The sequence below is a fragment of the Rhea pennata genome, chromosome 2 (assembly GCF_028389875.1).
Source record: "Rhea pennata isolate bPtePen1 chromosome 2, bPtePen1.pri, whole genome shotgun sequence".
NCBI classification, from domain to species: Eukaryota; Metazoa; Chordata; class Aves; order Rheiformes; family Rheidae; genus Rhea; species Rhea pennata.
This window is the reverse complement of record NC_084664.1, coordinates 132,028,792-132,048,842: the sequence shown is the minus strand read 5'-3', so window position 1 is coordinate 132,048,842 and position 20,051 is coordinate 132,028,792. Positions and strand designations below refer to the sequence as shown.

The 20,051-nt window shown below is 34.9% G+C and overlaps 1 protein-coding gene across 8 annotated transcripts in view; it reads right to left on the bottom strand.

Annotated features, from left to right (window-relative positions):
* Positions 1-2,246: 2,246 nt before the first annotated feature.
* The window catches only part of PCMTD1 (protein-L-isoaspartate (D-aspartate) O-methyltransferase domain containing 1), a 49,810-nt gene continuing 32,005 nt past the window's right edge, over positions 2,247-20,051 (bottom strand). For all 8 annotated transcript variants that reach the window (XM_062570373.1, XM_062570374.1, XM_062570368.1 and 5 more), the window contains 3 exons: positions 11,224-11,395; positions 9,571-9,694; positions 2,247-4,921 (listed from right to left, as the gene is read on the bottom strand). In XM_062570373.1, coding sequence (XP_062426357.1) covers positions 4,551-4,921; positions 9,571-9,694; positions 11,224-11,277 — 549 coding nt within the window. In that variant the 5' untranslated portion in view covers positions 11,278-11,395 and the 3' untranslated portion in view covers positions 2,247-4,550. The remainder of the gene's footprint in view (positions 4,922-9,570; positions 9,695-11,223; positions 11,396-20,051) is intronic.

Sequence of the window (20,051 nt, the reverse complement as noted above, 5' to 3'; positions counted from 1 at the left end):
AGACTAATGATTCTTGAATTAGATTAAGATTTCCATTATACTAACCAACAAATGCTTGGCTTTATACACACACAGATATGCATCCTCTTTACCCATATACCAGACTTCGGGCATACCTTTCAAAGAGAAGATTACCTACTGCATTCTAGGAAGTAGAAACCAGCAAGTCTCCATTTCTTGACCAAAAATTAGACAAAAGCATCAGTAAAAATGACAGCTTTGGTCACACTGGTTTATATTAAAAGATGTGGATTGAAATCCTCTCCAGTGTTAGGACAGAGGGTTTGTCATATTGCTGAGATGCAGCTGTTCAGTACACAAGAGCTACTGTGTATCTGTATTTATCTGCAGCTACTGTATTTATCTGAAGTCTCTTAAGAAAATTATAATCAAAGTCAGAAATCCACCTACACATTTTGAGAAGTGGGAGTCTGAAGTAGGGCTTCTAAACTTGTTTCCTCATTTTTAGGGACCTGAGTTTTAGAAAGATCAAACCTGACTCTAACAGAAACTATTAGACATTCAGTTGAGAACCAAAAGCACACAGAAACCTGTTCTAAGAGAACATACTGGGGCAAGAACACAAAAGGATGTCTCCGGAAAAGAAGACTAACAGACACAGGGTACAAAGAAAAATTATTGGCCTATTGCCTACAAGGATAAAATGAGAAACATCTCAATTTATGGAGATCATATTGTACACTACGAGTGTTTGAAGTAGGGTAATCAAACAAGCAGTATAAAAGTAGTAGGACAGTTTTGTATTGCACTAAAAGCAGGAAACCAATTAAGAGGCTAGCAAGATGGCAAGGAAATACTCATATCAAAGAAAAAAAATGCTTAACAGATTGATACACTTTTTCTCCCTTCTGTCCCTCTCCTTCTGCTCTACAATCATTCTGGACACTTGTGCATGCAGGAAGGGATAGAAAATAATTCAGTGTTTTGTGCTGCACAGCTGCTTTTCTCTAGCTCTGAATCAATTGGCAAAAGTCCTAGCAAGGAATTATATACACTCGTAGTCCACTGCAGCAGTAGATGGAAACTTAACAGGAAGACAAATATTCCCTTAGTTCCCCAGGTAAGTGTCTCTGAAAAGCATCCTAGATACAAGGGATGACAATCAAAAGACTCCAAACTGAGGTTGCCATCATGTTAAAAAAGCATGGATAAAACAGATTCTTGTTTACTTAGATTATAAACATGGTGTGAGCCTGTTGCAAAACAGGCCAACTTTACTTGTAATTTGTGAAGTTGATGCACTGTAAAGCTACACAAGACAACCATTGTCAAAATAATTATCAGCTCATTAAGGTGCTCTGAGGACCTCTAGGAAGAATACAGTGCACACTAAAACAGCTTTCAAGAACATTGATTAAATTCCACGCTGTTTGTTTTCAAAATGATGGTACTTTTTTTAAAAAAAAAGTACCTTAAGAGAAAAAGCTGCACCTGCACTGATACAGGGGGGTTGTTTATTATTATTTGATGAGAATACAGACTCAGGAGCAAATACTTAAACAAGAGAGCCAGTACTCAGCTGAACAAAGATGTTCAGGTGTTTGACTCCCAAAGATTTTTATCCTGTTTCCTAGATTTCTGGGATGATAGTTCTTCAGTTTTTCCTTGACAATACGTGCTTAAAAACAGGTTTTCTACAAGACTGCACTGGTTGAGTCATTCTCTTGCTCACAGAAAATAAAATAATAAAAAAAAAATCCAGTTTATCACATCCTTGCTTGAGTACAATTACAGAATTGCAGTCAGCTTAGCCTCTCTGCATTGCATTTTTCTTCTATTCCTGATCACTAGCAAAGCACAGCCTTGTCAAGAGGAACCTTCAAAAGGAGGCCCTTGCTATTCTTTCATCAAATTCTTATTTTAACCTAGATTATTTGTCTGTTCAGGGTTAGCACAGTCTCAGTATTTAGAAAAAAATGTGAATCTGTTCTTGAATGTAGCTTAGCAAGGACCAGGCTCTGCAGAAGAAACTAATACTTCACATTAGTATTTCAAAAGTAGTACTCTGCTCAAAATAGTTTCCCTGTGTTGTGAATAATATTTCATCTTTTCAGGTCTCTGCACAGTTCAAAATTGGGCAAGAGGTTGTATTACTGTTTGTCTTTATTTCTGAGATTCAATAATAGCATTTATTAAGAAGCGAGTGAACTAACTATGAACAAACTGAAAACTGAATTTCCAAGTGAGAGAAAATATTAATATGGAAACACAAATTAAAGCAAGCAGAAACCACCAAAAATCCATTTTATTGCAACAATGTCCCCATCATCAACTGAGATGGCAAAAATTAAGTTTTAATTCATTCTGCATTTCTACCTTTTTATTTATGTAAATATAAATTCAAGAGTGTAAAATAAATCCACATATAAAACACAGAAGAAAACACATTCTCTTTTAGTGACTCAAAAAAATACATACTGAATAATTATGACAAATCATCCATTGTCCATTTTTCCAAGTATACAGGAGTGAAAAAATGCAGAAAGTTATTCTCCAAAAGCATCCTGTATAAAGTCCTTAAAGTATAAGTAATATTTAGTAATCTCATATTCTTGAGCTTATGGATGTAGATTCCAAGAAAGGAGGAGAGACACAAAACATCTCAAACTTCAGATCATTTAAACTCCATCTAAAATAATCCATTAAAAAAGGTTATGTTCAGTTCTTAGAGCTCAAACATCACAATTACTTATAATAAGTATATATACTTATAAGTACCATTATTTTGGAAAACTTTCCTAATAGTTTTTCCTCCTTTTAAAATAAAGTCAGAATACTTATTTCAAATAGTTTTGTTTACTTATACTGTAAATATATTGCGGAAAGTAACTCCACATGCTGGTACAACAGGCCTTTATGAAGCTCCATTTAAACATTACTATGATGCATCTTAAAAACAATGACTATAGCATGAAATGCACACTGAAGAGTCAGTATCATGGGATTATGTACTATCTTCCTTCTCAGATGCATCAAAATGCTCACATTTTAAAGTATTGGACTGTTAGACAACATGAATATTGTCTGGTTATGAATATCCAGACTAAGAAACTTAACTGATGCAAAAAGATATGATTATTTTGCTTTCCTGCTTTATTATTACACTAGAAAAAGTCACATTATCAGTATTATAAATGTATTGCGCAGGATATTTCAAGGGGAATGTTTTCCACTGGGTCCAACAGGTAGATATGACCAATGATCACGGCTTCTAATACACATCATGCTAAGTTCTTAATAAACAACATTTCCCTCGTGGTTATGTTATAATAGAGAATGAAGAAATAAGATGGTAAAAGCAAACAAAGCTAAAGAACTGCAAGTAACTTTATCAAACAGAGAGGAAAACTATAAAAGTATTTAAATCAGCACTCTTGCAAGTTCCCACAGTTGCACCGCTACTCTTAGGTTTCCAAAAGATGCATATGATTTTATAAATATTTTCTGTGCTAAGAGCCATGTTCAGAAACAAAATACAGGCTAGCACAAGTCTACCTTCTTGGAGATGCATGTTAAGTATAAAATCCACTTAAAGTGCATTAACTGAATTAATCCTAACTTCTATTACTATAGCTATCCCAATAAGCAATACAAACTAAATGTTATCTAAATTCTACCTCTACTTAAAAGCAGTAAATATAGATGATTGAGATCTAAATTACAATCCTTATTATCAAATGTTGTGTCTCAATGCTGTGAGCTTTAGAAATAAACAAGATGCGCTGTCCTAAGCTTCCTGCAAATGAGGAAGTGCCTCTAGTTAGAAATACTGAAAGTGTACAACTGAGTTAAATAAGCAGAGCTGAAGTAAGCATTGCTTCATTTTATATTCAATATGATGTTTCTTTAAGGATCTGAGAGAACCTGTTACTTTTTTTGAGATCTTTTGGCAAAACATAAATGCAGAACAGCGGGGCCATCTGACATGTCAGAACTTATATTTTCATGTTTCATTAAAGCCAACTCATTCAGTGTCTGTATACAGTTATTGCACTTGTGTTGTTGGAATACACTTACACCAACATAGTAATAATGATTGCAACAAAGCCATAGCAAAATAAACTTTGAGAAGGGTTCGATTCTAACATCTGGAGATAAGTGTCTGAATGTTTAAACTGTTCCCCTAAGAATAAATACAGACAAATTGCTAAAGTTAGATGCGTATGTTTAACAATTATTTAGCATATATAAAATTCCACTCACCCTTTTATCAATACAAACCTGTTAGGGATCAAAAAAGACTTACCATGCAAAATATTGATTAGTGCTGCATAATGGAATATATATTTCTATCAGAGTTAAAACAGCATTTTCAAAATTTAAAGAAAAATAGATTTTTAAAAAGGGATTCTACTGTTGAATGCAAGTCTTCCTTGTAGCAAAGACAAGATAGAGATAAGTAACAATATATCACTGTACTTCAGTCTTGATGAAAGACTAATAATAATTTGTCCATCTATTTCTTAATAAATGCTACATTTTCAAGAATAAAGGAACTATCAGTAGGCATTATTTCTACTTAAAACAAGTTATTTCTCTCTGTAATAGGTCAAGTATGCTTTTAAAGATTCAGGTAATGGTAGACTCATAATTTTCTCTCTCAGCAGATTTCGAGGAGGCTCTTCTGGCTTCAAGGCCTCACTGTGATCTTTATCCTCTTCCTCTTTGTTATCGTCTTCCATCTTTTCATCTTCTTCACTGTCTAGAGGTTGAGGAATGAGTTGATTACCAACAAATACATAGGTGTTAATCCTGCGTCTACGACATCTCCTGCGTTTTCGTTTTGGAGGAGCCTTCTGAGCAATACCCTTCGCTTTCATCTCCTCATTTATGAAGTTTCTAAGGGTGCGTCTGATATAGATTCGAGCTAGGTCCTGGAGATTCCTAACAGCGCATGGAGCTGAAATGAAAGAGAGTAAGTTGTATTTACTTTCTAAGTGAAATTTCCCTCTAACAAAAATCTAGCTGCAAAACATTAAGACTAATGGTTAAGAGCAACTGAAATTTTAGCACACAGTACAATATGCAAATAAAACAAGTGAATATAGAGAGTTCCTGAGAAAACCTTGTAGTATATTCACTACTGAAAGACTTCTTATTCAACAGACACACTTAGAGAACTCAAATTTGAGCTGACGATGACTTCTGGAATATCATTGATCTTTTTCAGAAAATGCAGAGTCCTAGAAATTAAGGTATTTTAACAGATAAGAAATAAGTTGAAAGCATAGAAAGATTACTGAAGTATTTCAGAAAGCATATATCAAATAATGTCACTTTTGAACATCTGGAAAGTCTTGAGACTTTCCCGCTTCTGGTACTGCACTGTTCTAAGATTCTGCAGATAGGAAAGAATTTGCCCTTTATGCAATAATGGTCTGCACAGGTGCCTTTCTCTTACAGCTCTAACTGCTAGGCGAGAGCCATGCCAGCTTGTCAGCTGTCCAAGCAGGTAAAGTCATCCCTAACTTTGCAGCAGAAAAAAAATGAATCAAAACTGCCGAGGTCCAGTGTAAAAAGAGTAGAAACAAGCAAAAAGCCACATGTATTCCAATGAAAGAAAGAAAGGCGATGACTAAGTGTTTTGGGGCTAATGCATGACCTGTACTAGACAACAAAAGTGGAAGGGAGGGAGGGAGGGACGGAGGGAGGGACAACCCTGCAACCTATTCAGTTCTCTTGATTCTCATTTTCATTCCTATACAAAACAAAATTAATGGTGACTACCAAAAGGAGAATTCAGTGAAGAAATGAAGAAATAATTTGGATGAATACACTTCCAATATTGCATTAAGCTTAAAAACTATTCAATATATTTGTAACTAAACCTTTTGTTTCATACACTGACTTCACATGCATACTAGCTACTCAAACTTAAGACAAAGGATATTTATAACGGACACATCCCAGTTCTAGCAATCCTGACTTCAGCTAATGCCAACTGAAAAAAAAAGTTTATTACAAAGACAACTCAGAAGTTACAAACAAACCCTACCTGACCATTTTCAACACTTCTGCAAAATCATACTAAACAGGCCATAATCACAGAGTCTATGCCAATCATCCTAAATGCAAGCACAAACATAAGACATTTAGAAGTTTAAAGTAAACGAACTGGCAGATACTCATTCCATACAGAGAACTAAGAAGGACTTCAATCGAAGTCAGAAGACAGACAAATTATTTCTTCCAAAAGATGGAAAAAGCTTTGAAACAAGGCATCCTGTTCAACCTCATCTTTCTTAACCAGTAAGACAATACAAAACAGCTGACGCTAAACATGTATGAGATTAGAGATTTTATTTTTAGTGTTAGTTATGATTGATCCTATTTGATTTCAACATTTAAAAGGTTCCAAGACAAAATGTTTTCAAATTCTAATCAGAAATAATCAATCATCAGTTCTTCAGATATGAATGTAATTAAGGAAAGTTGTACAGTAGTATGATTATAATCATATCCTGAATCATAAGCTAAAACTAGGAAGCACTAAACAACTGATACTACGCAAGTCAAAACCCAATGCTCCTGTATTTCTGTTCAGCATCCCAGGCATGTAACAAAGAAAATGAGCTTTTAAAAGTCTTCAGATACAATATATGTATATATAAATCTTTGATAGTTATTTATTAGTATTACTTAGCTACTTATTAATAAATGATTAGTATTACAGACAGGAAAGCTGAAAGCTATCTCTTCTCACCAGAAAGGGTGGAAATGGAGTTCTGGACACATGTCCTAAACAACAGGAAAGTGTATTCAAGAGCAGTGACTATTTTGCAACTGTTGGTTACAAAGTGATTAAAATCAAGAACTCACTGCCCCTCCTCCTCCACTCCAGTAAGTATATAGGTTGAGACAATATATTAACATTATCCTAAATTGGAAGAAAGACTATTGTAGTAAGAGGAAGATCACATGAAGAGTCAGAGGTGCCTATAAAGAACTACAAAAACTGAAAGCATGAAAATTCCTGGAAAGCTACCTCAATAACTGTCACCACCTGCTTATGTTATTGTCACTCATTAGTTGACAAGGTGGGTAGGATTAACCATATTGCTAGCAAGCCTTCATAAGTCATCGGTATGGTAAGAAATGAGCAAGAAATAATTCATTTTCATTTTTGATCACTGATCTCAAAATTACTTGATGTTTGAGAATTATTATCTAATTACCTTTGAGACTAAACAAACTTCAAAAAGTCTGACAAAACTTAGAATCTAGGAAGCTGCATCTTTTATCCTTTTTGATAGACAGATGACATTAAAATTAAATTTAGACTCTATTAAAATCTATCATTGTGATTTATCAGCAAATCAGGATGTATTGAGGTAACAATCAGACAGAATTTTTAGTATACACAGTACCTTATGAATTAATGCAAGTTTATTTCTCATGTTTTAAGCTATCCTATTAGCATACTGCTAAATGTAAGCCCTGCTGCAATGCAGAATATTTACTTTATCAGTGCTAGTGCTGCCTGACCTTTATTACATGGCTTCTAGTATGCCCACAAAGCTTGCCTTTGCTTGCCAGATGCCAAACAGGTATAACCAATCAGGAGTTGAATATCCACTATTAAACTATTTATATAACATGAAAATTTGGATGCATTTTACTATCAATCTGCTCTAGTTCCTTCAAATACTCATAAATAGTCAAAAAACAATTAAGCATTTTTTCCTGTTTACTAGCAGTAGTAAACAGTGTCTCTGTAAAATGGTCCTTTAGCAACACTTCTACAGCCTTCCATGAGGAAAAAAAAAGAATACTTTCAGAATGACTGTCTCACAGATATTTTAAGCCCTACATACATTAGTTAAGTGTTACATGTAAGTATACTACACTGAATGGCTTCTGACATATATGTAATCAGCCCTTAACATTGTCCATGGAAAGATGCAGACTCCAAGCTTACATGAACAATGAACGACATCTGTAATTTCTGGCTTAAATTTAATAGTCTAGAAAATGTTACCCTCCTACTTTGGACATTTAAGATGCTTTACAAAGTTGTGGATTGTATTCTGAAAGAGAAATTGGCTAGGGCTAGTTTTTTGACATCAAGATCAATTTATTTAAATTCACAGAAAAGCTAAGTCAATCCAAGCACTGAAAAGCAGTGTATCTTACTGATTTCATTTTACAGTGCAGCTTCAGTTGCTTGAAGATTTTTTTTTAATAGCAATAACTTTGAAGTACTTTTGTGTGCTACTTACCTGAGCCCCTTCTCACTGAAGAGCTGGTTTTAAATTATTAAGTTATACATACGACACAGCTTTATTGTACTAGAATTCAGTTCTGAATGTTACTAGTTTGCACTGGTTTCATCTGCACGATGAAAATTCAAGACTGGTAACAGAATGCTTGAAAATCCATCTGTATCTTCTACAGAATTAAACTGAATGTCTATTCTTACTATGATTCTATACAGCTTGATAAGCCACCTCCATATTTCACTGTTAGCCACAATACATCCTCTATTATGGAATAAGTCTACAACAAGGAATAGAAGAAAAATTTGTTTTTTTAAAAAAAATCATTTAAGAAAATAGTTTCTGAAGTCTCAAAAAAGCAAGTGTTAAAGCTACAAAAATGAATTATTTCTGCAAATAACTGATTATGTAAGAGAAAGGATCATCTACACTTATCATCTACACTTTAAACAAAACACCAAATGGAACTACAATAAAGTAATGATCCTTCATGAGCTCAAAGTTAATAACCAGATCACCAAGATCCAGTTACATGCTATGCAATCTGATATGACTTTCTGGACTCTTGAAATGTTTAATACCTATTCTGTATTTCAGAAGTGCACATGTAAGAAAAAACACAAAGAGGATTTGTTCCCATCAAGTTGCATACTAAAGCAGAAATAAAAGAAGAAAAAAAAGCTAGCATCTAGTATAGATGCTACTAAAGCCCTGTATACTATTCTACTCCTAACTCTAGCTGTCCAGGCAGACCACTTCATCTTTGGTCCTTCCTTTGATTTTTCCTGATCATTTTGGCAATAGATGCCTTTTCAGAGACATTCTACCCTTTACTAACCCAGCTCAGACTACTACAGCTACAAAGCAAACTCCAAAACAGCTAAGCATCACTATCAGTTGCAGAGATAAGCATGCTCAGCTGTTAACACGCTGCAGTATTACAGTTGCAGTTTTGATTTGCTCCTTCCATTTCAGGAGGAAAAGAAGAAATATTTTTCTCTAGGAGACAATCAGAAAGTAGGCACTCCTGACACACCTGCTATTGGCTGAACTAATTTCCTGTGCCTCGTTAGAAGGAAGTTGAATCTCAAGGGAAAGAAGTCTGGAAAGAGAAGCTGAAAACAAGACATTATTTTAATTCAAGCTATTAATTGTACAGCAATACAAAACAGGAGCCAGAAGCACATGAACAGTCAGCTACTGCTTTTCTAAACTGTACGCTCCTGTTCTATCATGTTACATGTCTGTACAGCATAGCCTCTCCACTTCCAGGAAAACACTAGCAGACATGATAAAACCTGTCACAAAGGGAGACACCACAAGTGACACTTACGCAGTCCCACAGTGTCATGTTTGCCACTGTCGTTTCTGTTTGGTTGCACTAGTGGAGCAAATGAAACAGCAAGGATATTTTTACTTTCCCACGTGTTCTGTCCTGTTCTCAGGATTTGTGTTAGCTGGAAAAAAGTGATTAAAGTTTTATTACACTCAGTACTATTCAGATTAGTGTTTAAATACATTGTTATTTCAGTACGCTTTAAAATAATTTATAAAGTCTAATTTATAGGCAGAAGGGAATCGTATATTCCTTGAAATATTATTTGGTCGCTAGAGTAATTAACAGGACTTACTTTGACGTTGGGCAAAGACACAAGTAGAAAATGAATGACCGAGGCAATTCTTCAAAATTTACACAGTTTATAGAGTATTTCAGGTTGGAATCAACCTCCATAGCTCAATCTCGTCTCAAATACAGTTAACTTCAGAGTCAAATCAGGTGACTCAGAGGCTTTGTCAAATTAAGTTTTGAAGATTTCCATGAATGGAGATTCCACAACCTGTTCTAATATTCAGCCACTCTCACAGTGAAAAATTGTTTCTTTGTAATCAGACAGAATGTCCCTTGGTGCCATCTGTAACCACCTTCTTTTCCTTTTGCTGTGCATCTGCAAGGAGAATTTGACTCCTGTCTACTCAGTAATTTGTCCATCCCTTTAGATAGTAAAGTTAGTAATTAGATCTTCCCTTCGCCTATTTCTTTCCATACTAAACAAACCCAGCTCTTTCAGTCTCCCCCTACTCTACATGGTCCAGCACCATAATCATGTGCACATATGGCAGAAATATTCTTAAGAGTTAATTTTGTTTTCAAATCTTGGCTTCTTTTAAGTTGAATTCCATCAGTTTCAAACAATATCTTAGTTAAATGTTTTTGTTTTCAGGAATTACTGAAGTAATTGAATGTAAATGAATGATGCAGGTTATGTTCAAAAGAAAGTAGATATAAATGGCAATTACTTCTGAACAATATATTTTTTTTTATCATAAAGTATTTCAGTAAAATATTTTGGTATTTAGATTTAAAAGGATATCAACTTAAATAACATAGCCTTTCTTTCTCAGTTTCCTTACCAGCAAAACAAGGAGAATAATACTTACCTTTGTAAAGCCTTTTGAGATCTATGGATGAAAAGTGATAGAAGTGCAAAGTATATTAGAATACTCCTATCTGGAAAATGTTAAACCTAATATACGACAGCAACACTGAAAGTTGCTTAAAGTAAGTCATCATCTTCTTTTTTTCTTTTGATCTTCTCCATACCATTTCCCACTAAGCACAGCTATTTCGGATTTCTCCAAATGCGATTTAAGAAGGCTTTTTTTTGTTTCAAAGTACTGACAGTAAAAATGTATGTGTGTTCAGGGAAGAATTTCAAAGTAGTTTTGGGACTGGGATGAAATACCAGGTTTGCTACAGACTTTGACAGAATGAAGAAATTCATGCTTTTCTACAGGTTTAAGGTGGGAAAAAAAAAAAAGAGTACAAGACTTCATTAAAAAACCCTAATATCTACACAGCTGCAGTAATACATTGATCCAAGATGTTATTAGTCAAACATTAACTTAGTCAAATACATATTGAAAAGCATTCCTAAATTATATAATTATACTAAAAGACAGCAACAGGAAATTATCACTAAGTCACCTGATCTTCTATAGGCATTACTAAAATGCCTCCAACTTTCAATAAAATTTTCATGTAGTTTTCATGGTCTTTCTGGACTCCAGCTCCACAGTAAATCCGGTCATACTGATGACTGTCTGAGGCTATTTCCAAACAATTACCAACCACAAAGGCAGGTTCACAGAACTCAAATCTAAGGGGAAGAAAAAAAAAAGAGAGGGGACATTTCAAAACAAGATTTTAAAGAAAAGCCAATCCAGATGAAGACAGAAAAATAATCCTCATATTTAGGAAAAGACAGAAGTGTTAGCATACACACTTTAAAAACCTGCATTACATGGTAATACTATCTAGAAAATAATCTATTGCTTCCACCACATTAAGTACCACCACAAAAAAAAAAAAAAAAAAATCTTCAGCAGTTATATCTAAACAAAAATGGACTCAAAATATCCTTAGACTTCCTAAATGCAGGCAAATAGACTTGTCTAAACAACCTTACAAGCCGTAAGAGTCCCTTTAAAATAATATATTTAATCAATGTTTATTCAAGAACCTGGGTATCACTCAAATGTTCAAACAATTCAATTCCTAATAACTGACTGAATTAGGCTCTTAAGATTCACTTCCCTCCACCTCCACATTTTCCATATTCAGACCAATTCTCTCCCCCACTCACCCCCCCCCCCAAAAAAAAAAAATCATTGGAATAAGTTTTCATTTTCTGGCTACACACAGAACAAGGAAAAGCACATCTTTGATTTTCATCTGCAGACTGAAGTTATGTAACTGCTTGTAAGTGGACTCAAGTTTACAACAGAAGTTGTAAAGATTATAAGGACCACTGCACAACATACCAAAGAGAAGTATGCACAGGACAGAACTTCCTTGTCAAAGCCGCATATATTCCCCGTTACAGTGATAATTTTCTGACAATTTTTGAATCACTGCAGCATTTGACTGCTCATACCATGACACTAATTTACATATTATAAACTTTCTTCTTCAAATTTTACATGTTCTCTACCTACTTTAAAATGAAGAAGAGAGACTACAAGGTTTACCATAGTCGCTTACAGAAAGGAAAGCAGTATTTTTTTCAGAAAAAAAATACACCCCCCACACACTGAAATAAAGCCTAACATCTTGTAGGTCCAGAAAACAGCTAATAAGCCTCATGTGGTAGTATTAAAATTCCACTGCATCTCAAATTTAACATAAAAGCAATTATTCCCCTCACACACAAATACTACACAAATGCATGCAGCCATTTTATAAACTTTACAACTGTCCATCTTTGGAAAGCAAATTATTTTGACCTGGCTAGCAATAGCAGATCCCAGTATGATATCTGATGACATTCAAACCAATGCTGCTTCAATTATAGTAAAGCTTGGCAGCTTTTGCTACTTCTTGATATTGCACATAACTTCTGATCTACAACATCACCAGTAATAAATGAGAATTCTATTACAAATTATATAAATTCAAATCCTATTAAGAATTTTAGAATTCTTATCAGAAGATTCAGATTAGAATTCTTACTAAGTTTTGCCTAAGAATTCAGTGCATTTTACTTCTAAGGGATGCTCAATCTTGAAAATATTGCAATGCTCTCTTCTTTGGACAGTCATGGACAGACCTCAGAATCCTTTACCAACTATTGCAGCTCTCTCAGGCTGAATGTGCCCAACAATGTATACCATTGTTCCTCATCTAAATCCAACAGAAAAACCACAGGCTACAAACAATATTGGTAATTAGAAAGAAAACAGAGGGCAAAGGGTAAGGAATGACTTTCTTGATGTACACAACTAGACAGCAAGCCTCAACTGTAGTTGAATCGGTATCAGATGAACAGAAAGCTGAATAGTGACAAACAGAGACCTAGATATACATTAGGGGAAGGTTAAACATTGGGAAGAAAAGAAAATCAAAGGCATTCATTATTTTGCTGAAGAAGCTATCTCACTTCAGAGGCTCATGGGAGAGTATTATGCATTTTCAAAATACTAAGAGCAGCAATCAGGCAGTTCATGCTATAGCTTTAATTTCAATTTGCCTACAATTTAAGTCAAGCATCATCACACTGACTTAACTTGAAAGATTGAGAAGTCCCTTTGTGAGCTTCAAAAGGGAAAGAAAAAACGGGTTAGGAGGGAGGAACATGGTACTTTCCTAAAAATGCAGTTTTAAGTCTTGAAATAGATGCTTGCAGTAATTTGTTCTTAGAGAAGTGAAAACAGCCTGCCTAACTTTGCAATTTCATGACTTTTTGGAGATTTTCTCAAAATGCTCATCTAGTAGTAATCTTGCTAGCTTTTAGAGACTTCCAAACAGCTACCCTAATGCCTGTGAAGCCACTGGCCATTATCTTCTTAAAACAAAAAGGAACCCCAAATTCTCCAAGGAAACAAAAAGAACTAAGACAAAATAACCTAAAAAACATCCCCAGACACAAAACATGCTATATACAAGTAGCAGACGCAAAAGAAGATGTACAGATTTTAAAAAAGGCTGAAGAGCATTTCTCATTTAACTACAGTACACAGCTAGAAGGGCATTAAGTGGAAACAAAGACACACAAGCAGTTTCCTATCGCACATCTAAAAATCAGAAAGATCAAGGAGACTGACTCCGCATATAGGCACCATAAAGCCTAGTTGGACCATGACTCACATGACTAGGAGGCTTATGACCAAACTGGCTAGGCATTTGTTAGTCCCTATGCTTCAAATACATCTTCATCTGTTTGTCAGAAGTAAGAGTTTCCTTAAAGATTAGTTTCTTGCAACAGACTAATACAGTCTAGACTACAGGTACCTGCAGTTCTTGTAAACTCTTCTTTGGTTAAAGTCAGCTGAGAAATCAGGGGGTATATTCACTCCACCTGGCTGTTCAACAGTAATACCCAGGTGGTCTACCTGCATACACTGGCCGCCCATTTAGAACATGAAGTTCTTGAATTGCCAGACATACTGGTTTGGGGTATACACTCAGGAAGCCAAATATAAATAAGCAGAAAAAACAGGAAGAAAAAGGTTGTAATGGTGTCCAGTCACATCAATGCATGAGGTCAGAAGCCAAACCTCTTCATTTGTACTGCCACAGAACTAACTGTATTGTGTTACGACATAAACAATGACAAGAATACCAGAAATAAGGGCATTCATAGGACTTAATAGAATATTATCGACTTTTCAAACTTAGTCTAGCTGTACAACAGTGAACTGTACCTTCTCTCCACCACCACGTAATAATGTAAACCTAGTCACTGCAGCAACAGAACTATTTCTTCCTCCACTGAATTTTCAGTTGATACTGCTTTCAAAGCACGATGTGAACCCTTGAAAGTTATAAATAATTGATAAATGCATGTAGCACGTTGTTATATTTATATAATCTAGTATTTTGTGGCAACCTCCCACCAGAGACCAAAAGGGAATTTAAAGAATGTGTCACTACCATGCTCATACAGTTTTCAAAACAAGCTATACTAAACACAACTGCACTAAAACATAACTTGGAAAAGGAGAGTCTCTACCATTTTATCAGGGAATGACATTAAATTTAAAACACTAAAATTCTGCAAATAAGGATTAAATCATTTTAATACCTTCCAAAACATCATAAGCTTTCTAGTCTTACACTATGGAAGTAGAATCAATCACAGTTTTATGATGGAATTTAACCCAGTCAAGCCCAAATTCTTTCAGCTCTAATCACTACTGCACCCAAGATACTGATTTATTTTATTCCCAGTGCCTTCAGTACATCAGAACAGAGAAGGAAATTCAGTGTTGAATCTGTAACACTAAGCTACCTTTAATTAGACTAATGACTGCTGAAAAAGATTGGTTTATTGTTGGAATATGCAATATAGACAGACACACAAGCTATCTATTGAGATGAGGTACATTTCACTTGATTAGTAACTTGAAATAGAACTAAGAAAAAGATCTGAATGAAGAAACACCAAGCACTGTTTATCTTTTGTTGACTTTTATGAAACTGATAGGGTGACCTTGCAAGTATTTACAGAGGTAAATCAGAAAATTCATGTTATTTCATCTGTTAAACAAAAAAAGGTACTGGACTAATATGGATAAATTGGAGTCACGTTAGGTTGTTCAGTTGAATCTGGTATTTTGATTATGACAGTGGTACAGCAGCCAACAGAAGGGAAATAAAAAGTTCCCATTATAAATAACACCGCAACAAGAAGGGCGATGTTTAAATAAACACTTGCCATAGGCTAACTACACACAGACCATGCTTAGCAGTGGCCCAAGATAACCAAGAAGTTTCAGGTATAAAAAAAAAAAAAAAACTTATTTGATCTCATCCTGCCTTTTTTCCTCTTGCATTTCAGTGAACTGTCCCTCAAAGGCAATTTTTAATCCTCTCAGTATTACAAGTGTACAGGTTCAACATAGCCACAATGCTTTTCTTCCAGATAAACATCAAAAAGCATCTGCAGAATTAAAATCTGTTTTTGTTCTCAGCACAGCAACTTAAAAAAAAAAAAAAGCAAAGAAGTCAATTACTACTGCCCCCATTCTTCTCAGTAAGATTCTCTATAGGTATTATAGTGAAACATTATTATTGCAATAAAATGTCTATTCAAACAAATATTTATAGCAAAGAATTAAGAGGTTAAAGTTTATTGCTCTTGTATCCATATCCACCAATCTATGTGTGATAACATGATATTACTAAAAAACAGAATAGTATAGTACAATAATCTACTCTATCAGTTTCTTTCAAGTAGATTGATTGCTTAGTCCTGCCATAACATACACTGAATCCTTGCTGAATTTACCCATTACTTCCAGCTCTGGAAGGTCTACAGCATGCCTTTTGGTCTAAAGTTTCCTATCTATACACTTTCTTCCATGTAGGATATTAATAATCCTGATGTTTCTTGAAGATGAGAACAGATGAAATCATCATGAACTGCCAGTCTTTTTTTCTTCCACTTTCCCTTCCCTGCTCCCCCTGCAATGGTAGTATACATACTTAATTCTTAAAATAATAATAATAATAATAATTGAGGGGATGAGCAGAAATCAAGTAATTTTGGAGAAAAAGACTTTCAATATTCACAGATTTAATGAAATCAATAAAACACGTTCCAAAATGCTTAAAACGCAATCCTAAGGAGGACCTTCTTGCATCTGCCCTCTGCTAACAGGAAAAAATTGTTCTCAGATTAAGTATCACTTCAGTGATGTTTTACACCTCTAACTGCTATACTCATTCCAAGATACCATCTAACACTACATTTCCACATATCATTATATTTACAGATCATACTCATATCTGATCTTGCTGTTCACACCCCTTACAGAAAACTTTCAGTGTGAACTTAGTACACTTGTTTCCCATCATCCACAGCCCCTCCAGAAGGGCAGAATCTCAGTGCTGTCAAGCTGCTCCAAGGAATTCCCCTCTAACGTTCCACAAGCTGGAGCCAGCAGAAAGAACCCCTTCAAACAGTGGAAGGAACGGGTATAAATCAGTTTCGGTAGACTGATTTAGAAGATTCTTACACCTTTCACCAACTGGCTCATCTTTTCAAAATATAGTTACAGAGGCTAAAAATAATGCAATAAATAATATATTTACTGTGTTTATTTTCAGATGCAGACTGAAAAGGTACAAACGAAAAAACAACCTAGGAAATTCTAGCTCCAAGAAAAGAAACAAATACTGAGTTTCAAACACAATGAGTTCATAAATCAGTAAACTTACTCCAAGTATTCCTAAAGCCTCTGCTTAAGCATGAATTTACTGAAATAATTCAAGAGCCTTCCAAATAATCTGATATATTTTTCAGTTTTAAAGCTGATACAAAACTTATCTTTAAAAACCACCAATAAATGTCAATTCTCATATGGCCTTCTGCGAGATAACAAAGTGTGAAACAGACTAATGAAGTATTTTCCAGCTTCCACGACTCATTAACTTTTAGCATTTTACTCAAATGCAAAACACAGTTTTGAATGACTATTAATCAGATTTAAAGGGGCGTTTTACACATTGCATAATGCAGGAAAAGGTTTTCCCATTTGTTTCTCAGTAAATATTTCCTATGTTATATCCTATAAGAAATGCCTATTTAAGATCAAATAACTAGCTAAGAAACTTTAAAGCAACATCTGCTAATACTGGACAACAATTTGCAAGACTAAAGACAATTCTTTTCCAGGTAGAATAATAGATGGCAAGTCCTCTCAGTGTTTTTTTTTTCCTTTCTTTTTTTTTTTTTTTTTTTTTTTGCATTGTTCATTCCCTGCCTTGTTTAAACCCTTTATTCAAACTCAAGATGGTTTTTGTTCATACAGTAAATGTGTTTGTGCAATATTTGCAGCTTTCACTGAAACACTATACACATTTTTATTAATAGGGAGGGTATCAAGGGGACAGGGACAAACTCTTTTCAGTTGTCCCGTGTGACAGGACAAGAGGCAATGGGCAGAAATTGAAGCACAGGAAGTTCCGCCTGACCGTGAGGTGGAATTTCTTCACTGGGAGAGTGACGGAGCCCTGGCACAGGTTGCCCAGAGAGGCTGTGGAGTCTCCTTCTCTGGAGATCTTCAAGGCCTGCCTGGATGCAACCCTGTCTAACATGCTCTAGGTGACCCTGGTTGAGCGGGGAGGTTGGACTAGATGATCTCCAGAGGTGCCTTCCAACCCTACTGATTCTATGATACTATTGTTATTTGAGATCTTGTACATGTATACTATTAACATTAGAATAAATAGAGCAATATTAAGTCTTTGAAAACAAAATAGCTGTTAATCTACAATAACAATTTAAATCACTTACATCCAATAACAACAGGAGAAATTTATCAGTATTAGAAATATAGCCAGTGATGCAGTAATTCTGTCTAGAACACTTTTTCAGTTTCTAGTCAGTACAGCAGGAAAGTAAATAAGAAAACTGTATTTCAGCTTCATTTGTATGTGTTATTCTCAGGTGGAATAAATTGTCTTGGTCCTATCAAGTGACCTCAGTGCTCTTGTTTACAAATCATCTCAGTTTCATTGAGATGGACCAAAAAAATTACTATTTCTGAAGAAATCTAAACATTAGTTCTCAAAAGTTCTTATGACCTCCTTCTCCCTTGAGAACTATTTTCAAAACTTCATTATGTACTGTATCTAAGTTTTGATGACAAAACAAAGAATTGTATTGAAGGAATAATTTATATCAATTCTGCAGTGAATTCTAAGAAAGGTGGACAGCAACAGGGAGCTAAGAAGAATTTTGTCATCTCAGTGCTTATCAAGGGCCTAAAAATACTCATATACAGAAATTTGGAGAACAGCTTGTTCTATTCATAGTATATTTGCAGCTCCCCCCCTTTTTTAAACTAACAGATAAAAGTACTTTTACAGGTTAAAATCTTGAATTTTTCATGTTTTATAGTACAGATTTTTGTGAAGCAATAGATTTGAACGAGATGAAAATTTTCATCAACAGTTTTAATAACATTCCAAATAATCAAAACTTGCAGCAACTACAGATCTCTAAAAAGAGATCTCCAGCATTTTTTTACTTATTTTTAATATATTCTTTGTTTGTGGTTATGAGAACAAGATTAGAGATTTCTTCAATTATCAAGTACTTTAAAAATGCAGCTTAAGTTTCTGCTTAAGTAAAGGCAGATTCAATTGTTTTTTATTTTGGTTTTATAAGGTGTTTGGCTAGAAATACTATTTCTCTTCAATATCTCTAAATATAAAAGGAAAAAAGGCATTTTTATTTACATAACTCCTGGCATTAAAGAATGTTACTAGAAGTAAATTCTTCTGGTTAGACTACACCTCAACAAGAGTTTATTCACCACTTAATAAACAAATATTTTCACTACTTGAATCCGAGACTAAGCCAGCAGTAAGATTTAAACGGAGAAAACTGCCAGTGAGTTTGGGAGACTGCTTGCTTTTCCTGCTTAGATTTGTACTGCAATCATCATCCAGCTGCACAAGGTAGAAGCTTTTCTTTAGGTACATACAAGGAACTTTCAGTTTCAAATCTGCTTTTATGAAAGTAAAACTGAGCCTTCATTGTCCTATAAGGAGCCCTGAATTTTGATGAAGACAAATACTCTTAGGAGAGTAAATTTACTATCTTTCAGTGCCAATACAAGCTACTGTATGACTTCAGGAAGAAGTTTCACCCGTAACAGTTATCCCAGAAGTAATTCTAGGGTTCTTGTCACTTACCATTGAAGTGGTTTCTTTTGATCCTGAGAAGGGTTGGTGACTTTCTCTCACAGCAGGGACTTCACCAGCTTACCCAGGTTTGGTTTTGATAGGGTGCTAGAAGATGGGCAACCTAGCTTTGCCCTGTGGCTCTCTCTCCGAGCTGGATATTCTAGGTCTAGAAGTTGACTGGGAGCAGAAAAGACAACACATTCCCCTTCAATAAACAGGTGAATCGGGGCCTGATACTTGCACATGTGTTTAGATAGAGCCTTCTTACAGTGATTTCTTTCCCCTTAGTTGGCATGCATTCTCTCAAGTTTTTAAGCATGAAAGAAAGCCTTAAGTATATTTCAGGCTCAAAAAACATCCTGTCATTTAGATATAAAGTCTTTCACACCTCAACCACAACTAGAGTTTGGAAAAAGCTTTCAGAGGACACTTCTTTGCTTCTACTAGCAAAAATACCTTGTCAAATAAAATCAAGGCAGCATTTTACCTTTCAGAATGATCAACATCTCCGTTTAGAGGAAAACTATTTTTATAGATTGGTGGGATATGGATACAGATACAAGAATTATCAGATTTGTCCTTCTGAAAATAGGTACCTGAAAAGCTTTTCCTCTGATGAA